The 18,990-nt window shown below is 40.1% G+C and overlaps 1 protein-coding gene across 1 annotated transcript; it reads left to right on the plus strand.

Moving 5' to 3' along the window:
* Nucleotides 1–1,877: 1,877 nt before the first annotated feature.
* On the plus strand, nucleotides 1,878–18,974 carry LOC138593790 (zinc finger CCHC domain-containing protein 24-like). Its single transcript, XM_069664876.1, has 4 exons — nucleotides 1,878–2,214; nucleotides 3,515–3,715; nucleotides 15,665–15,829; nucleotides 17,415–18,974. The coding sequence occupies exons 1-4, from the start codon at nucleotides 2,002–2,004 to the stop codon at nucleotides 17,526–17,528; spliced, it is 693 nt and encodes a 230-aa protein (XP_069520977.1). The 5' UTR covers nucleotides 1,878–2,001; the 3' UTR covers nucleotides 17,529–18,974.
* The last annotated feature ends 16 nt before the right edge of the window (nucleotides 18,975–18,990 follow it).

Here is an 18,990-nt window from a genome sequence, read left to right on the forward strand (position 1 = left end):
TGGAACAATAATACAATTATATATATATAGGCTTATGTTCTGAATAAATTATTAATTCTTTTGACATTCATTCATTTTTCTAATGCATCACAGGACTTCCTCTCTATTCATGTTTTAAAGCTATATAAAGACATTCATCTTTAAACCTCTAAGAAGAGTTAAGTGCCATAAACTGCAGTTCCTCAAATGGCCACTTGTGGCTAGCTCCAAAAGCGAGTCAATCCCTATTGAGTCCAATATAAAAGTGCACAACTTTACAAAATAAATATACATGTTAGAGGCCTTGTCTTTGTAGCGTATTTAATCATTCATGATAATGTATGGCAGGTAAACTTGCAAGTCTCCCATTAAAGTTTTAGGCTTCCAAATCTTGAAGTTATGCATAATTAAGGATGCGGTGTCAGGTGTGTGCCGCTAGCTGCTAGGCGTCACCCTAGCTAATTGGTCTCTGAACTTGACCTCTTGGGTATCCATCCGCTCTGGAACTATGGTCACATCTGACACTAAAAAAAACAACAACATGGTGATGGACAAAATACCGAGCTCAAGATTTCAAACCCATCCACAAAGCAGCAAGTGACAGGATGTCATGGTGGCTACTTACACTTCTTATACAGCATACGGTCTCATTCTAACAGTTCAAATCTGTGTTTCTCATTAGGCTGTATTAATTATTGTATTGTATTAAAAGTTTAACTTCTAGACCCCAAAAATGTCTCCTACTTCACTGAGAAGTTCATTCTCAGTGTTTATTTGCTGGATGTTTCAGGCCCCAGATCACACATTTGAAACATGGTTGTCTATCAAATTAGTTGTGTGATGTAACAACATGATACCATGATATTCAGGGCTTATCCCTGGGTTTTTTTGCAGCTGTTGCAGTACAAAGAAGGACGGGTACAAATATAGGCTATTTTTGTACCCTAGAATAATATAGTATATATAGAAATACAAATAGGTTCATCCTTATATAATAGTTATATGATCAACATGGTATGATCTGTGCCGTTTACCTGTTTAAATTACTATAAGTTTATATTTTTAAAGATCTAAGTGACATATAGCTATGTATCTACAATGACAAACCTGAAGTACAGTCAGTTGTGTCCCTTTACTGCACATTATGTCCCATAAACCAGAGTTAATGATTGTAATCCACACAGAGAGGATCAATAATCTCAAGGTCGAATGTAGTGACAGTTAGTTAGTTTATGCAGCTGTTCTTGAAATTTGATCACTATGTTTCAGTAGCTACAAAATAACACTAGATGGCAGCAGAGTTCTTATGTTTAAGACATGCATGGCTGTGAGCCGTCTGCTGTATTGGCCTTGTAGTCGACAAAGTTAACTAAAAAACTGATGGTCAGTAAAGGCATCCTCGGTGGTTTTTGGCAGTTTTACCGCGCACCATGAAAAGTGGAATTGAACATGCACTTTTTTTAATTTTATCTTTTATTATTATATTTTATTTATGTGTGTCAGAAGGCTCATATCTAATAAGAGAAGCATTTCTCCATTTACATTATTACTGCAACTCAGTCAGTTTTGGGGAATAAAATTCCAAAAGTTAATTGTAATCTGAAAAGTTTTTATCTTAAACCTTTTTCAGTTTTTTCTCCTAATATAGTTGTATCACTACAACACATGCCTAGTATGCATAGTATGTGCACTTCCAGCCCCTCCATTAATAGCCTACAACTAGTTTGAAAAAGTAAGCAGCACGATGAAAACTCCTGTCGGACCTCCTATTTGCTGTGACGCAGCGCAGACTCTTGTCCGGAGTGCTGCTTCCAGCTCCCCACTATCATTCAAGCTTTTGCGCTTCATGCTTCCACTCACTGCGCCCTCCCCCCGCGACTGCTGTCCGGATTGTGGGGTCCCCGAGGACTCCCCAGGTTAACACAAGGATCACACCCATCCAGCCGGAGCAGGGGGATGACCAGAAATTCCGGCGGTTCTGACGGTGCTGTTCCAAGAGGCGAAGTCCTCTAAAAAGTCAACATGATGTCTGCTATAGAAGCTGGTACCGCCGTGTACCAACCTGCACAGCTGCTCAACTGGGTCTATATGTCCCTGCAAGACACCCAAAGCGGAGCTTTGGATGCGTTCAAAGCCGAGTCGGACACTTCTTCTCATGATGTGAACATCTCCAAACGAAATGTAGCTGACTTGAGCTCCAACTATCTCAACAACTTCTTCCATCTGAGGAGTGAGGTACAACTCTTGCATGCATGCATGCTTTTGTTTAAACTTCCATTCATTCAAGTTATCTTCTGCATGTTACAAACTTCTCTGCATGAATATTATACTCTCAAATTCACTCCAGGTTATTTTTGTTGCCCGTACAGTAAACCTAACCTGCATGCCTTCATTGGGTCGCACTGTGGTGAGTGGGTGGGTAGCATATGAATATGTGTTTTGTACCCTGGTATAGTGCCTGAGTGTGTTCAGACTGTTCTGGTGTCAGTGTGCAGCTGCAGCAGGAATGGCAGGTTGAGAAAGAGCTCTCTCAAGGTTTTAAAAATGTCAGAGTTCACCCCAGCTGGCCTCTGCTTGGTTGGAGGAGTATGCAGCATGCATACAGTGGGGTTTGGTGCTGCTTGAATAAAAACTGATTCAGGAAAGGTGGGGAAAATTCATTAAAAAGTTACTATCTTTGTATTAGAAAATATGTAATGGTCATGAGTCCAAAAGAAATGTAATCCAATATGGTGTACCCCAAGGATCTATATTAGGGCCTTTATTGTTTCTTATAAATATAGATGATATCGCTGCTGTGAGTCAACCAATAGTTCTTGAAATAAAAAAAATCACCTTTTAGCTTTAAAAAATAAACCATTCAAATGACGTGATGCCACAGACGTGCAGAAGTTTGATGTCTCTTGCAAAACACTGCACTGTACACATGCATCTGATCACAATTCCTTGTTTGTGATGCCATCAGAATGAACAGCCAGTGTCTTCAGGCTGTTCCTCATGTTCGCCCTGCGGTGCCATAGCACCCGTCTCCTCCACGGGTACAAAGATGCTGATTGTGCCGAGCCGATAGAGGGAGTAAAAGAATACACGACAAAGACATTTTGTTCTGACGAGGAAATGGACACTATTGGCCCACAGTGTAAATGCAGTAAAGGCAGCACATCTGCAGGAATGACATAATGTCAGCTACTGTCAGGGAGACAAACAGGAGAATCAATCAGGATGATGGACTGAAGCACTGGCTGAAACGCTCTTTCATCGTACAGTCGTAACAATAATGTTCTGTGTTTGTGAGTGAGTGATACTTTTGTTTGTAGCTGAAATGACACGATGAGTTATTGATTAGTCGAACAACAGTGACTTTGCACTACAAAAGTTGTATAAGGACATACATTTGACATTTGATTGACTGAATAAGAAGTTTGGGAATACAGTAAGTTAGTATATAAAGGTATCTTCTGTATATTTCATTGTTTTTCCAGCATGATGCAGTTTCAAGCGATTTATCCTCGTGGTCATTGTTTTTCCCTGACAGGCCTTGAACAACAATTTCTACAAGAGTTCCTCCCCCTACGGGTCCCTCAACAACATCGTGGACGGCCTGAGCTCTCTGACGGACCACTTCTCAGACCTATCGCTGTCCCCCGAGACACGCAAACCCAGCAAAAGGCCGCCGCCCAACTACCTGTGCCACCTTTGCTTCAACAAAGGACACTACATCAAAGACTGCCCTCAGGTGAGCCAGTCAGTGAGGCCGTACATCAGTCAGGTACAGATCCGCGTGGGCAACAGCCTGAAACTAATATCAGGCTTTACTTTTGAAGAACATATAATGGAGATTCTTATATCTTTCTTCTGGTTGTACCAAGACTAGACAACCCCCTTTATCGAACAAAAAGTTTAATTCCAAGTCTGAATATTATATTTGTATTCTCTTTTCAGTGTGAAATAGATTCCTCAGCACATACTTGAGTTAGATGTGCTACCGCGGGTTGGTAATGAGCAGCAGATGCCAGATTGGATCTCGGAGCCGGCCTTAATGAAAGATGATAGGTTTCTGTGTGGAACTAGGCACGACCTCTACTCCAAACACGAAAGAAATATGACCACAGCTTTATGCGCAGCTGCGGTTCCCCATTGATCATTTTCAGAGGGAAATGCCTGACATTTGTTAGGTATAATGGATATAATCAGATGATTGATGGACAGGATGTGTCCAAGAAGCAAGGTAGCAAAAAGTAGAAATTCAATCAGCAGGTAAACACTTACTGGTCAGTTATATAAAAGGGTCAGTAATGTGTTATTTCTTTATTTTTATGAGGCAAAGAGTTTGTGTCAAAAGTCCTAATAGGGAAGAAATATCTAAAACATAAGGCTTTGTTTTGTAAGAGATTTATGGCTTTAATGGCTGCAACAAATTAACATATTTATATTTAATTTACAACAATGTTAGCCGATATTAAAGTGTGTGTCGAATTTTTACTGTGTGAGCTTTAAGCTAGTCGTTTTGGAAAGTACACTTATTAGCATTTCTTGTGGAAAGTTAAACTAGTAGATTGATACCACTCTTGCCTATGTAAGCTAAATATGAAGCTAGAGCCAGCAGTGTGTTAGCTTAGCTTAGCACGAATACTGGAAACATCAGGGAAGAAGCTAGTCTGGATTTGTTTGAAGTTATTTTCTTTTGTATGGTTAACAAATGAGGGTATAATGTTATAAGCTAAGCTACTTTGCTGCTAACTCTAGCTAGCCTACATACACATTGTGATTAATGTTCTTAGCTAACTCTAAGCAGGTAAAGATACCAAAACATTAATTTAACTTGGAAAGGAACAGAAATGTAGGACAGTCCATTTATTAGCGAGACCTTTATTAATTAAGAACTTGATCCACGTTCTGATCCCTTGTCTCATCTCTGATATGTTTTTTGCCCCCGTCTCTGCCAACATAGAAGAGATTGGAGCAGTTATGCAGAGAGCACATACATTAGCCTGGGAATGTGAGGAATGTGGGGAAAAGCATTTGCAGTTTGCTTAAAGGTCTTACTATTTTCACATCTGTGCCCACCTGGATATAACGTGTTGGCGGATTGACAGATTCAGAAAATCCTTGCAACGTCCGACCTTTAAACTGTGAAACCAACGCTTTGACACTTATTGTTCAGTCTCTATCAGACTTCAGCAAAGCACTACCATAAGACTTTCTTAAAGCTGCTTTCTTTGCTAAACATCTTATAAGCACAAGTGAGCTTTTTTGTACGAGGTCTTCATTGCTGACTGGTTTATACTGGAGCCGCAGTGGACAGGAATCAAAGAAAGTCACGGCTCAGTAAGATGAGAGAAGGACACAGGAAGTGGGTGTGCAGAGCCTTTAACGGCCTTTCACTGGGTGGAATGGGGCCCATGTCAACTCTTAACGTCTGCTTCTTTGATAAAGAAACACACCACCTCAGTGGACGCCTTAAGTGATGAAAAATGTTGAAAAGTGTCTGTTGAGGTGGAACCTACGCACATGGTTTTGGGCCGCAGCCATACTGAAAGGCATTAGATATGCTGTCTATGCTGTGCTAGGCAAGCGATAAACATCCTGTTGACAGCATAGTGGAGAGTTCGGTTACTTGCTTCACTAGAAGGTTAAGACGTCAAAGGATTACTCTGAGATATTTACGATTGGTCTTTGCAGCCACGCCTCTTAAAATGTGCAAAATCTGGAAACCATTTCTGCTGGCTGGCTCGCTGCTGCTCTCGCTCCTCTTTAGAGAGATGATGTCAGGTTTTATCATGTGTTGCTAATATTTAAAACCCAAAGCAATAATGACATAGCCAGTGTCATGACAAAAGGCTTCTTCAGTTGAAGCTGATCGTCTTTCTGGAGCTGCTGAACAAACTGCTTTTTGTTCCTGATGGCTGGAATCTGAGGCATTTTTAAGCTCCAGATAACTGAAATACATACTGCTGGTGCACTGATGATGATGTCTTACTGCATGTTATGTTCTGGAAAAATGGTTTCTTTTCCCTCTTGCTGCTGAAGTCATCACACTGGCTGTTTAAAATGTAAAACTGTTCCTAAAATCCAAATGCCCGATGTGTTCGCAAGTTCAAAGCCTCTGAAAATTGGACTTGAATGACTAAAAAATGCATGTATGATATAAAAGTTGAGAGCTGCAAAAATCCGAGGTCAACAAACAGTTTATGATTCCCAAGGCTGTGGGTGCATGGCCGATCATCTGCCAATGTCACCTGCACACCAATGGCGCATGTGGGAATCAGTGTAGTCCATCCTTAAAGGAGCAGTTCGCCCCTGGAAAAAGCCACTGTCAGTCAAAATGGGTGTTCTCTGTAATCGATAGCAGCAATAATGTTTGAAATTGGCACCATAGCTGTGGAGAAAGTTGTACAAACAGCTCGTGGTTTCACCCATTCTACATTCCTACAACACCCAGCATGCATTGCGCCCCTCCCTCTGAAAAGAACGGCCCAGCGAGAGTGAAATACTACCGTTTCGCTACAAGCAATGGCCCGAAATATGACGAGAATATACCGGTGGATCGTCTTAAAAATCTTCAGGTGAAAACTGGCCCTTTAAAGTTTATGTCTGAGTCGTCAAAATCAGAGGAGGAAGCAGAAGGACAATCATCTGAAGATTATTCATTTCGAATGGTCACCGAATGGAGAATTAAGAAAGGCTTTGCTATCCTTATCATAGTTAGCAGTTAGTATATACAAGCACTGTTAGCTACGATGCCTCTTTCTGTTCTCAAAGCTATGAACGCAATGCTAAATGGCCCCTTGGTGTTAGCTAGTGATATATATTATTACAGGGCTAAACACAGCCAAAAATAGATCTTAAACAGTCTGCACTAAACTCTGGAAGTCAATCATAGGTAACAGTAGCCAAGTAATCAAGTAACAACAGTCAAGCGTTAGCATCAATCATGATGCTAATGCTACAAGTAAACAGCCATATAGCTGCTGTGTGACTTGTCCTATGATTGGACTATGAAATAAATCAAATATCTGAATATAACCCTGCCCAATTCATACCCAGGAAAGTTTACAGAAACATAAATAACAATATTTTGAATTTGGATTGAAATCTACTTCTTAAACTTTTTAGATGCTAACTATGACGTACGCAAGACCTTATATTATAAGGCTATTGTGGATTTGGGTTTTAAGAGACTTGAACACCTTTCACCCCTTAACCTGGGGTCAGAACATTTTAATGATTCCTCTCCTATTAAGTAGCTGAACCTGGTTACTGTAAAGAGAATACACAAGTGACAGTGTGCTGACAGTAGGGTGTATGTTGGGAAGAGCCTGGGCTAAATAAGGAGGGCATTGTCTCTCCAGAGGGGCTGTGGAACCAGAGGTCAGGAAGTCAGGCTGTATTGTTCGCTCAGCTCTGCTTGGCTGCAGTCGTCTCCGTCTCTCTCTGTCTCTGTCTGTGCAGAGGAGCGGCTGTCAGACAACCGTTTAAAGGGCCAGTGAACAGCTAGCCAGAGACGTCAGCATCCAGAACGTGTTTTGGGAAACAGTGAGTAGGCACAGGAAGTGGGAGTATGTCTTTACAGTTACAGATTAATCATGTTTGGATGCAGGGAAAAGGCTGCTTTGATAATTACTTTAGACAGAGGAACTTTTAACAGAGGGAAATTCCCCGATTTTAATTTGGTCTTTGAAGGCTGAAACTAGAGGCTGATATTCGGTTTTAAGTCACATAAGGCATAACCAGCCCTGTTATCCAATCGTGCAATATCCTTAACTCATTTGTTACTTGAAATTGCAGGAAAAGGTTGACATTTAACAAATATGTCCAGCACAAAGCCCTGTGTCCAAACTTCTACAAAGAGTTAGTTAGTGAGGTTTAGATATGGATATTTTACTCGCTTTTGGACAGAGCCACGTTAGCTATTGCCCCTTGTGTCCAGTCTTTATGCTAGGCTAAGCTAACTAGTACTTAGCTGCAGCCTTATTTTATCTAACAGGACAGACCTGAGAGAGTTTAACTGAGCTTTTACCACCTGAATCTACAGCTGCCCTATGTTTTACCTAGCTAATTGTAGCATAGTTTCGGTTTAAGTTAAATTCAGCTCATAGTTAGCTGCTACTGTTTTCATTCACTTTTCGGCTCTAATGTGATTCAGACCTCCAAAAAACCCACTGTACACTACCTGCTCAACCCCAAACAACAGAAATATATAGCTAGCAACTAGCAGATAATCACAGTGGAGCATTTGAAGCACCAGACATTTCCCTGAGGGGTTGGTGGAGACCAGAAACAGTAGAAAAAGAAAGTGATTGTTGGACTGGTCAAGTGAGAACCACAACTCAAAATAGGGAAAATGAAAAACATGTTACGATGTAATTAACTGTAGTCACATGGCGGCCATTTTCCTCTAAGGTCACGCTAAGGGTGGGAAGCTCATATGCTGTGTTCCAGTTTGTGTTTCCAAGGTAACCGCTTCTCGATTGATCAGCAACTTTAAAGATAATGGGTAATGGTATTCTGGAGGGGGCTGTATTTTAAGCTAAAACAACATATTTGATAACAACTTAGCTAAAGCTAATTAAAGCTAATAATAGCATTCTACTATCTCCTAGCTAACATTAACGTTTGCTAGGAATTTACACCATACCTAATGTATTGTTTAACATTATCAAACGGTAATGTTAGCTACAACGTTATTGTTTTTTTTAGAAATCAACTACTACTCAACTACTTATAAAGATATGTTTTTGGACTGGACACTGTATTTCAAGCAGAGTGTTACACTTCATAGCTGAACATGTAACTGGTGACTCTCAAGCAACACTGTCTGATTGCCGTTGCTTTGGTCCTTTTGTTGTCACTGCTGATAAAGGCCTTATCTGTCCTCAGTCTGCTGTGTGTTGCTTTTGGCCGGATCATCTGCTGAGGAGGATGAGTCAGATAGAGGTACCCTGGAATGTGAGGCAGATAGACTCCCTTTGATAAACACAGTGGCTGTCATCTGCTCTGACCTAATGAATATATAGGAGAAGAATGCTACAGAGCTCAGCTTGTGTGTGGATGCATGTTTTCAAGATAAAATCCCTTTTGTTGTACGGGAAGATTTGGTCGTTGGAGATTACCGTTTTTCCTGTTTCAAAAGACATGTGACAGGAAGGAAAGAGAAATTAGGGATATTTGTGCATAGGAACCTTTAAAAAAAAGAGGGTCAGAGTTCATTCCTGACATTGGACCTGGATCATTTAGTTCTGGAGCTTTCTTTTGTAGGATATGATTCATCACTTTGCTTAGTTTTAATGAAATCATTTGTATGAACAGTCAATTCTCACTGTGCTGCTACTTGTATCTTCCCCATTGCATTGAGTCCATTTTTAACGCAGTGCAATTTACTAAACTTGAAAATAAAATTAACACTGTGTAACAACCTCCTGGGAACAGAAAATATCCACATCACAAATGTATTTCCCATGCAGCAGTCATAAGATTTTTTCTCAGCTGTATTTTGAATTGTTGTTAGGAATATTGCTGTTGCACTTTCAGTATGTCTGCCAGCCCATCTGCCCCTGTCATTCAGCCTTTGTGAAATGTAACGCCTGTGTACAGCTGTATATGTCGTCAACTTGACCACAGCAAGCTCTGTCAGCTCAGAGTGTGTGTTGGCAGATTATCCCAGGACTGTGTGTGAAATAGATGTTGCGAAGTAAAATCTGTTAGGAAAACCTTTTGCTAGACTCAAAATCTGAAGAGCTTGTATTGTGATTCATTTCTGCATTGTTGTGCAAGTATGTCATCCAAAGTAAAAGTAGTACCCACCTTCTAGTTTAGTTAAAAGAATGCATCCACAAGTCTCATTTGGCTACTTTAACAATAAAATAGATGGTTACCAAAGTTGAACCTAATCATATTTGGATATAATAAGGCAACAACTACTGACAGTCACACAGCGGCTTTTTTCCTTTGACGTCATGCTAAAGCTAGGAAGCTGAAATTATGTTGTCATATTTTAGCTTTGCAGGTTTAAAGTTGTATAAATTTAGGGTAGGCTATCTGACAAATTATTGTCATTTTATTGCTTCTCGACTGACCAGCAACTGAAGACAATGAAAAGTGTAAATCCAAAGGGACATCATGTCCAATTTTAAGTGAAAACAATGTTTTTGATAAGCCATTAGCTCCGACACTGCTAATGTTAGCATTCAGCCGCTTACTAGCTAATCTCACTTTTAGCTATGAATTGGCTTAGCTAACGTTACTGTTTGGTACTGTTACAGCAGGATAGAATAGGAAAATTCCTAGCTAACATGATGTTAGCTAAGAAGTGGCTGAAAGCTAATGTTACTGTTTGGTGGTGTTAGAGGAGAGAATAGCAAAGACACAAATTCGTAGCTAATGCAATGTTAGCTGAGAAGTGGCTGAAAGCTCATATTACTGTTTGCTGCTGTTACGGGATAGAATAGGAAAGACTCAAATTTGTAGCTATGAAGCTGCTTAAAGCTCATATTACTGTTTGCTGCTGTTAGAGGATTGAATAGGAAAGACACAAATTCGTAGCTAACGTAATGCTAGCTGAGAAGTGGCTGAAACCTAATATTATTGCTTGGTGGTGTTACATAGAATAGGAAAGGCACAGATTCCTAGCTATCGTAACGTTAGCAGAGAAGTGGCTGAAAGCTAATATTACTGTTTGGTAGTGTTACAGGATAGGATAGGAAAGACACAAATTCCTAGCTAACATAATGCTAGCTGAGAAGTGGCTGAAAGCTAATATTAGCTTTGTCTAATGGTGGCTAATGTGTTATCAAATATGTTGTTCTACTTTAAAATACGTCCCAATGCTCCTCCAGATTTAGCTTTTATTCAGTAAGTGGTGAAATGTGACAATGGTAAGATAACATTTAATTAGGAAAAGTACATTATAACAGCATTTAAGCTAGCCTCACTGATCTTAAGGTCTGAGGAAAATGGCCAGCGTGTGACTATTGTGAATTGTTTTCATAGCTGAAGGACATCTTCATATAGCTTGTTTTGCCATCTCTGCTTGTCATATACTGACTATCTATTCTGATACTCTGTCTATGGAAAATGGAGAGTCAGTTGTCAATCAGTTTGTTGTTATAAACCCTCCTGGACATAACTGATTTCACTCGATAATGAAAAGTATCCCTTAACTGGACACAGGGGTCTTTAAAACATATGAGACAGTTTGCTCTGGATTTCAATGCATACACTGATGTGCTGTTTGGCTTTGGTAACAGCTGGGCTTCTCCCTGATCCTGTGGGGGTCTGATACAAATTAAACCCAGTGAGGGAGAGAGCGCTGCAGGTTTGTTAGTGTGGAGTAATTGACCACATGTTGTCCAATGGGCTGTGTTGCTGTGTGCTCCAGGATGAATGTCTCATGGGGGTATGGAAGTGGGGGAGAGAGTGAATGAGGGAGGGAGAAAGTAGGAGGGAGGGGTGGTGATGAGGATTTGGAGTAGTCCATTGTTTATCCTGATGGTTTCCAGATGATGGCAGAGGGAGGCAGCCAACCTCCCGGGCCTCTCTCACCAGGCTGCAAGGATCTGGGCCAAGCTTATCTGTTGCAGCCTTCAAATCTGGCTTTACATTGCTCTGTACACTCTGGGGCTGATTTAAGTTACACAACTGAAGTTATGGCTTTTGGAAGGGATGAGTTGTAATGCACATAATAAATTATTTTATTGTCTATGTATCCTAAAACAAGACACTTTCCCACACATGGCTTTCAGACTAGTTAAGATCTTAGGAGAAAATGTGCTGTTTGTGCTTTTTCGAAATCTTTATTGTGTGACAAGAAAAGATAATCACTTGCAGGGGTTGCAGTTTTGGTTTCTCAGTTTCTACTCCACTTTGATCCAAACTGAAACATCTCAAAAAACTATTGGATCCATTGATGTTGATCAGAGATTAATTGTCCCTTGAACAATGACTTTCACGATCCCTTGACTTTGCCTCCTCAGGGTGGCGTGTCCCGTTACACTCACATTTGTGGTTTATAAGGACATTTCTAAACAACTGTTGGATGGATTTACAAAGTATTTGTAACTCACTGACTTTCATGATACAAAGTGTCCATATGTCTCAATAGCTATGTCCTAATTCAGGTGCCGCTTCCTTTGAGAGACACATCACAGCAGCATGACAAGGCTATACCATTTCAAAGGCTCCTTCAGATGCGGCCGACAAATGAGAATCAGAAAGCCCTGAAGTAGTGATGTGTTTGCGCAATTAAGTTGGCCTAATTGCAGCTAAAAATAATGTTGTTATATTTGTCAGACAACTAGGATAGTTATACTTGACATATCCCAGGTTTTAATCATCAAAATCACAGAATATTTGAATGTATAAGATGAAAAATGCATATATTATTATTTGCAGCAAATGAGAAAGTAATAAATGATTCAATGTATGTAATAATATTTGACATTAAGGCCTAGAATAATAATAGCACACACATCAATAATAAGTCAAAACATTGCTAAATTTTAAGATCCAGAAGAGGTACTAAATGGCTCACTGAAAAAAGCCGGAATTCCAATTTACCCTGAAGGCAAACTTTAAGACAACGTACCGGCCAATCACAGCGCATTTACAGAGCTGTATAAGCGAATCACGACACAGGAGGGCGGGATTAGGTGATACTCAATCTGAATTCTAATGCTCTGTTTATATTACCTGTGCCGTTCTGAAGAGTTTTTTATGCAAATGTTGCAGAAATATTATGGCTAAAGGACGGTCCAAGAAGTCTGTGGGCAAGCGCTCTTCAGTGAGTGACATTCTAGTATTATTGTTTTTAATACGTTGATTCTGGCTGTAGTGATGAGAAGACATTTTTTACCAAGTTACCAAGTTAAATACGTTAACCTGCTGCTTGCGCAGTGACGTACGGAAAGCACTGAGCATTTATTCAATATCCTTACTATAAAGCGTCAGTCTCCTATACTAGTTCAGTGTTTGACAGCACTAGTTAACAAGTTGAACAAAGAAAGCCTTAGTAGTTCAATATTCAAGATATTTATTGTCACTCCGGTTATAGAAGTAGGCTACAACTGTCTGAAATTATTTAGCCGTGGGCTTCATTTAAAAAGGGGTACAAATTAAATATGAATGACATAAAATATAATAAAATAAAAAATGGTACTAAAACTCAAATAAGAACATTTTGAAGAAAATAGAAAATGTACTAGTAGACTAGACAATTAACTAGCAGACAGCAAAAGCTCTGATGTGTTAACTGGTAAGGGCCAGAGCTTAGCTATACTAGTGAGCAACATTTTGACATTACTAGTTTAATACTGTTTATTAGTTTACTGTTAACAACCAAAATGTCCACTGGTAACACTAGGTTGGGTCTTTTTTGACTTTACTAGTTAACTAGTGAGGTTCAAAATGTTTACTAGTTAACTACTACTTTTTGTTTCTTTACCTTACTAGTGAAGTAGTGAGGTTCAAAAGTAAGAAGGTCACTAGTAATACGAGTTGGGGTCTTACTGACTTTGCTATTAGGTGTGTTAAAAACCTGCTTGTGTCATGCAGACAGAAGTCTTGATTGTGTCGTTTGTTGTTGGCACTTTCCTACATTTGCTCAAACTTTCCTGCCTTCCATAACGGCGTACGTCTACTGTCGGGTCAGAATAGTGATTTAATTTGTCGGATGTCACATCTTTTAGGGGAGCCTGTGCCGTGCCCTTGGCTGCCCTTTGGGCTCCTGACTTTAGGTCCAGTTTGTTTTGCTTGCTCTGCAGAGTGAAAGCTGTTTCCTCCCTCAGGAAGATGATGCTCTGTCTGCTTTCCCTGTAGGCGCTTGAGGCATCAAAAGTGACCTCCCACAGTGCCTCTCGGTGGCTGAATGATGAAAACACAGGCCTCAGTGTTCCTCGCAGACTTAACCTCGACATTAAACATGTTTTGTGAAACAGATGTAGCGCTGGGAATTAATAAGATGAGCTGTGAGAAGTTTGTAACCTGACATATGTTCCTGCTGTGAAATGAAAACAGTATTGAGGCGATGCTGATTCAGTCTTCATTTTGACTTGCCCTACTTTCCAGCTGAGGTGCTGCTAATTTAAACCAGTCTTGTCGGGATGATTTGGTTGTGATGGGTTTAGGATTTTGTCATGTTATACAAGTGCAGAGTTCATCTGGGTTTTATTTCCTCCCTGCTAAGATCCGTGTGTCCTGATTGGTGGGTTGAGGCCAGCTGGGAGGGATGACTAAGAGCCTGAGGTATTTGTCCTATAGCAGGGAGGCCTCTCCCATTGGTCCCCCCACAGGCCGGGGCCTCCTTTATGGTCCCTTGGGAGCACAGCTGGAGGGAGGGGCCTCACTTCTAATGGGAAAGCTGAGACTCCTTCTTTTCTGTCCAAGAGATAAATTACATTTAACCAGAACAATATATCCCAACTTCCTCAGAGAAATACATTAAATCTTTTCTTCTTGTGAATGTACACTGTCTGTCTACACTTACATTATAGATAAGATAAGTTCCTTTGAAATACACGATCATAAATACTAATCAAAGCATCAAATGAGTTCTTCAGCTTGTTTGACAGAAACCATAAATAATCATCTGATTCCTGAGACGAACCTGCTCCATAAACTCTGCTCTCCTGACCACCACCATGGCTGCTGTCACTTCCTGTTTTCATCACGCGGAGCTTTCAATCGCCTGTTGTTTGAAGAAACCAAATAGGTCGGCGCATCTCCTACGGTTAAAGGCGGTGAGAGACAAAAGCCAAAGTGTTTGTGAAGCTAGTGAGGTCCTTTTTTTCTAACCTTATGCTGCATTCATGTGCTCCTTGGAAAGTCCCATTTTGGAGGACGTTCTTCGGCTTCAAAAGCTTTAAGATGTAAAATGAATATGAATATGGATGCAATAAAAAAAAAGATATAACACGTTAAATTGTCCAGATTTAAACTAGGTAACTCTACATCCAGCAGCTTATGTTCTTATTCCATATTACAGTTGACAAATGTGCTAAAAATGTTAATTTGCAAAAGACTACCAAGCAAACTTTAACTTTGGTCCACCATGTTTTTGTGTTATATGACATCTATTCTATCTACTCGCGTACAAGAGAGCGAACCAAACTTTTCTCGACATATTCACGAAAAATGTTCCTCTCTGAAATTAATTTTTCTAATTATTGTGACACTACCTGAATGCAGGGGTAATGTGGAATCAACATGGATGGTACAAACATGTTGTTGCCTAAATCTGTGTGTGTCCAGTTCAGGATTTTGGCTTCCCACGATTAAACAAACATGATTGACGGCGATATTGACGTTTAAAGTGCGTGCTCCGCCCGTACAAAACTCTGCTGCGTATCAAATCAAGCTGAGTGTATGAAGACCAAGAGGAATAACGTCACGACTCCTCGTCCTTGTCCAGCGTCAAATCACACATCCATAACAGTGACGCTGTGCAGCGTGACATCCTATCCATCCAACTCCCAATGACACACTGACATTACCAGTGATGCACCAATGCAAAGCTGCACTAAACTCAAGTAAAGAACCTCATTTTAAGTCTTAGTTTGATGCTAAATTTATCAGACGGCCATGATTGTAGTCAACGTTCACTCAGAACCTCCTAATTTACACACATTTTAAAGGGGGTTTCGCACCAGATCAGTGATGTAACGATTGTCATCTTCTGTGTACGTCTGTTCAGGCTCGACCCAAAGGCGAAGGCCTGACCCCGTATCAGGGAAAGAAGCGGTGTTTCGGTGAATACAAATGCCCTAAATGCAAGAGGAAGTGGATGAGCGGGAACTCGTGGGCCAACATGGGACAAGAATGTATCAAGTGCCACATCAACGTTTACCCTCATAAGCAGGTAACAGCACAACCAAACTATTTCAGCTCAGACTCTACTGCACTTTATATTTCCTTTTGATCTGACCCTTCAGATCAAGAGCTGTGTCTGAACCTGAGAACTGTGTCACTGTAGAAAACGCATAATAAACCAAACAACCTTTAACACTACACCTACTAATGTGTGATTTCAGCCCTACTTTATGAAGCTGTTGTAGACTGAAATCTTCATTTTGATTGTGTGATGTGGAGTTGTTTTTTATTGCCAATACCACCATGTGCCAATTTATAAAAGGACTTAACAGCATTAATCATAAAGGGAAACATACACATTGCATCAATGCTCACTTAATTTATGACCTATTCTTTTACTTTCCTTAAATTGGCTGCCAATTTTTTTATGGCCGAGGCCTGTAAGATATTAACTTCACAGCTCTTAAAAAAACAGGAATGACAGAGCTGTCGTCAGCTAGCAGTCATTTTATTGCATTTCATCAAACTGTTCCAGAAATCCTGGCCTCCATCGACCGACACCATGATTGTCCCGATCTGTAAGTCAGTAAATGATTCAACAAAATTAAATTGTTTACCATGTGACAATAATAAGGTAGTTAGAATTTGCTTTTAGAGGATTGTGCAACTTTGAGAGTTTTTTCTTTTTTGTTACACAGCCTGTGATCATTAAATTAAGGCCATGAGTCCAAACTCCCCCAGAAAAATACCCCTTCTGTGCCTTTATTCAGAGGAAGGACAGTGGATAGTGTCGGAAACAGGGGAAGAGAGCGCGGGGACGACACACATCAAAGGGCCGGTGGTGGGAGTCGAGCTCGGGGGCGCCTCATCGAGGACTGTGGTCTCTGTAAATGGGATGTGCGATTTAACTGGCACCCCTCATACAGAATATGTAATAAAAATGATTTAGCTATCACTTTATATTTTAGTGTTAATAAAATTTTAAACTCCCTTGTGATGTTATTAACACTATTTTATAGAATTCTGGTGGAAAAACACATTTTATTGACATCATACCTTTAATATGATTCAAATAGATTAGAAGATTTTCAAATTTAAATAAATGTCTTTTAAGTCACTATCTATCACCGAATAAGGAAAAGATCACAAGCAGCTCCCAGTTAGTGACGCGTTTTCCATCAGCCAGCAGTGGTTGGTCTGCCAGAGAGGGTAGGCGGAGCTTAGCGGCTGCTTTTCCGGTCTCTGCAAGTGTTGCGAGTAAACAGTAATCTACTATGGCTGAACAAACAAAGAAAAGATGGATGACTACAGATACAACTTCAACAATAAGTGAAAATCCAAAGAAAAAGAAACAAATTTGACGCTCAGATGAAGGCAAACAGTCTGAAAATCTAAAATCAAGAGTTACAACCGGAGCCAACCGTGGACGTCACACATGCAACACTGTCTGGATATCTGGGAAGTGTGCTCCCGCAATTACCGTTTATCGCCACAGGTGGTGCTAAAGATTACCACTTTAATTTTCATGTAAACTCCTCCACAGATCATTAAAACCTTGAACTGCTCAGACATACTGAGGACTTCACCTTTGTGTCTGTGACGCCGCTGAATAATAATCTGCTCCTCTGTTGCAGCGACCTCTGGAGAAACCGGACGGCTTGGATGTGTCCGACCAGAGCAAAGAGCATCCACAACACCTGTGTGAAAAATGCAAAGACCTCGGCTACTACTGCCGCCGTGAGCAATAACACTCCCCTCGCCTTATAAACCTCTCGTAAGGTTGTCAAAAAGGGATGGTTTTACTTTATAAATACATGATGAAAACTTTATTTTACTGTAATACTTTTACAGTCACTATTAATTATTCTCTGAAACTGTGACTCTCGGTAAAAGAGGCTCAATTTTCTAACATTTGTACCGTTTTATTTTGTGAATTTTCAGTCTTCAAGGAACCAAGAATCTTACCGACTGTGAATTAAGAAGCTCTGTGACCGTCCTCACTCATGTTCATTCACTCAGATGAAAGATTACATGTTTGTATATTCCAGAAATAACTTAAATAATGTTTTCTGTATAAAATATGCAGCAAGTCTTTACTAAAAAGGATATGCAGTATAAATGTATATCTGCATAGTTATCTGTATTATCAGTATTGGAGGGTACATAATGTTTGAATATATTTGTAAGCTTGTTTATTACAGTTTGTGAAGGAATATATTAGCCAAATAACAGTTATTCTTTATATGCTATGTGCCTTTAATTCTACAGATGTTTTCATTGAAAGGTATAATAAGTAGGATTTTTCTAGAAAAATAAAATATAGACTTTTACAATATAATATAAATCATCACTTATGGGCCTCTATACATGTGTGTTGGTGAGTGTGTGCACACCCTTGTGAGACCCTTCCCTCTGTATCTATTCTGTCGTTTTTCTTTGTGTGGGACGTTTTCAGGAGGGGCGCTGTTGTGGTTCCCCGAGCCAATCACAGCGTATTAGGTGAGTGTGGGAGTGGTTCAAATTAGCAACTGGGCCCCAGTCAGACCGGCAAACATGGTTAAAGAGCGATGCAGAGTTGGCTTTCTTTCTGTTGGACAGGTAGGTGCTTCACACCGGGTAGTTAGCATGCTAGCGCAACGGTAACCGGCGGTAAGCATGCTAGCGCTACGGTAACCGTGATGCTGTCGGTGTTAGCTCGGCGGGTGTTGTGTTCTCACACAAGAGAGTGAGCGTGAGCTTCTGGTGACGAAGATCCCAGGAGGAGGGGCCCAGTTTGAATGTGTGCAAGGATAAAATCCTACTTATTATACCTTTAATTTGTCAGTAAAATATTTACTAAGCCAATGCAATAAGGTGGGAACATTTTATTTCCTAATTAGACTAAATTAAAGCAGTTTTATTTTGGCACACAGTGCTAACAGACTCACCAAGTGCTTTCTTTTAAAGGGTCGTAATGTCTCGAGACATAAAAAAAGAGAACAAATCTGAATGTATGATGAAGGATTAAGTGGAAGGCCGCATGTTGCTTTATAGGCTTTTCCTGTTTCGGTGAACTTGTGATGTTAAATGAATATGGAGCAGAATCGCACTATGACTTTAAAACTGTTTATGAAGTGTGAAACGCCATTTAATGTGCCTTAGTTACTCCTGAGACTGTTTAATGATCTCTATAAAGACGTTTTTTGTATTAAAAATGTTTAAACACGTTAT

The sequence above is a fragment of the Semicossyphus pulcher genome, unplaced genomic scaffold, assembly GCF_022749685.1.
Source record: "Semicossyphus pulcher isolate SPU_LCO1_2020_fin unplaced genomic scaffold, fSemPul1.0.p SCAF_16, whole genome shotgun sequence".
Lineage (NCBI taxonomy): Eukaryota > Metazoa > Chordata > Actinopteri > Labriformes > Labridae > Semicossyphus > Semicossyphus pulcher.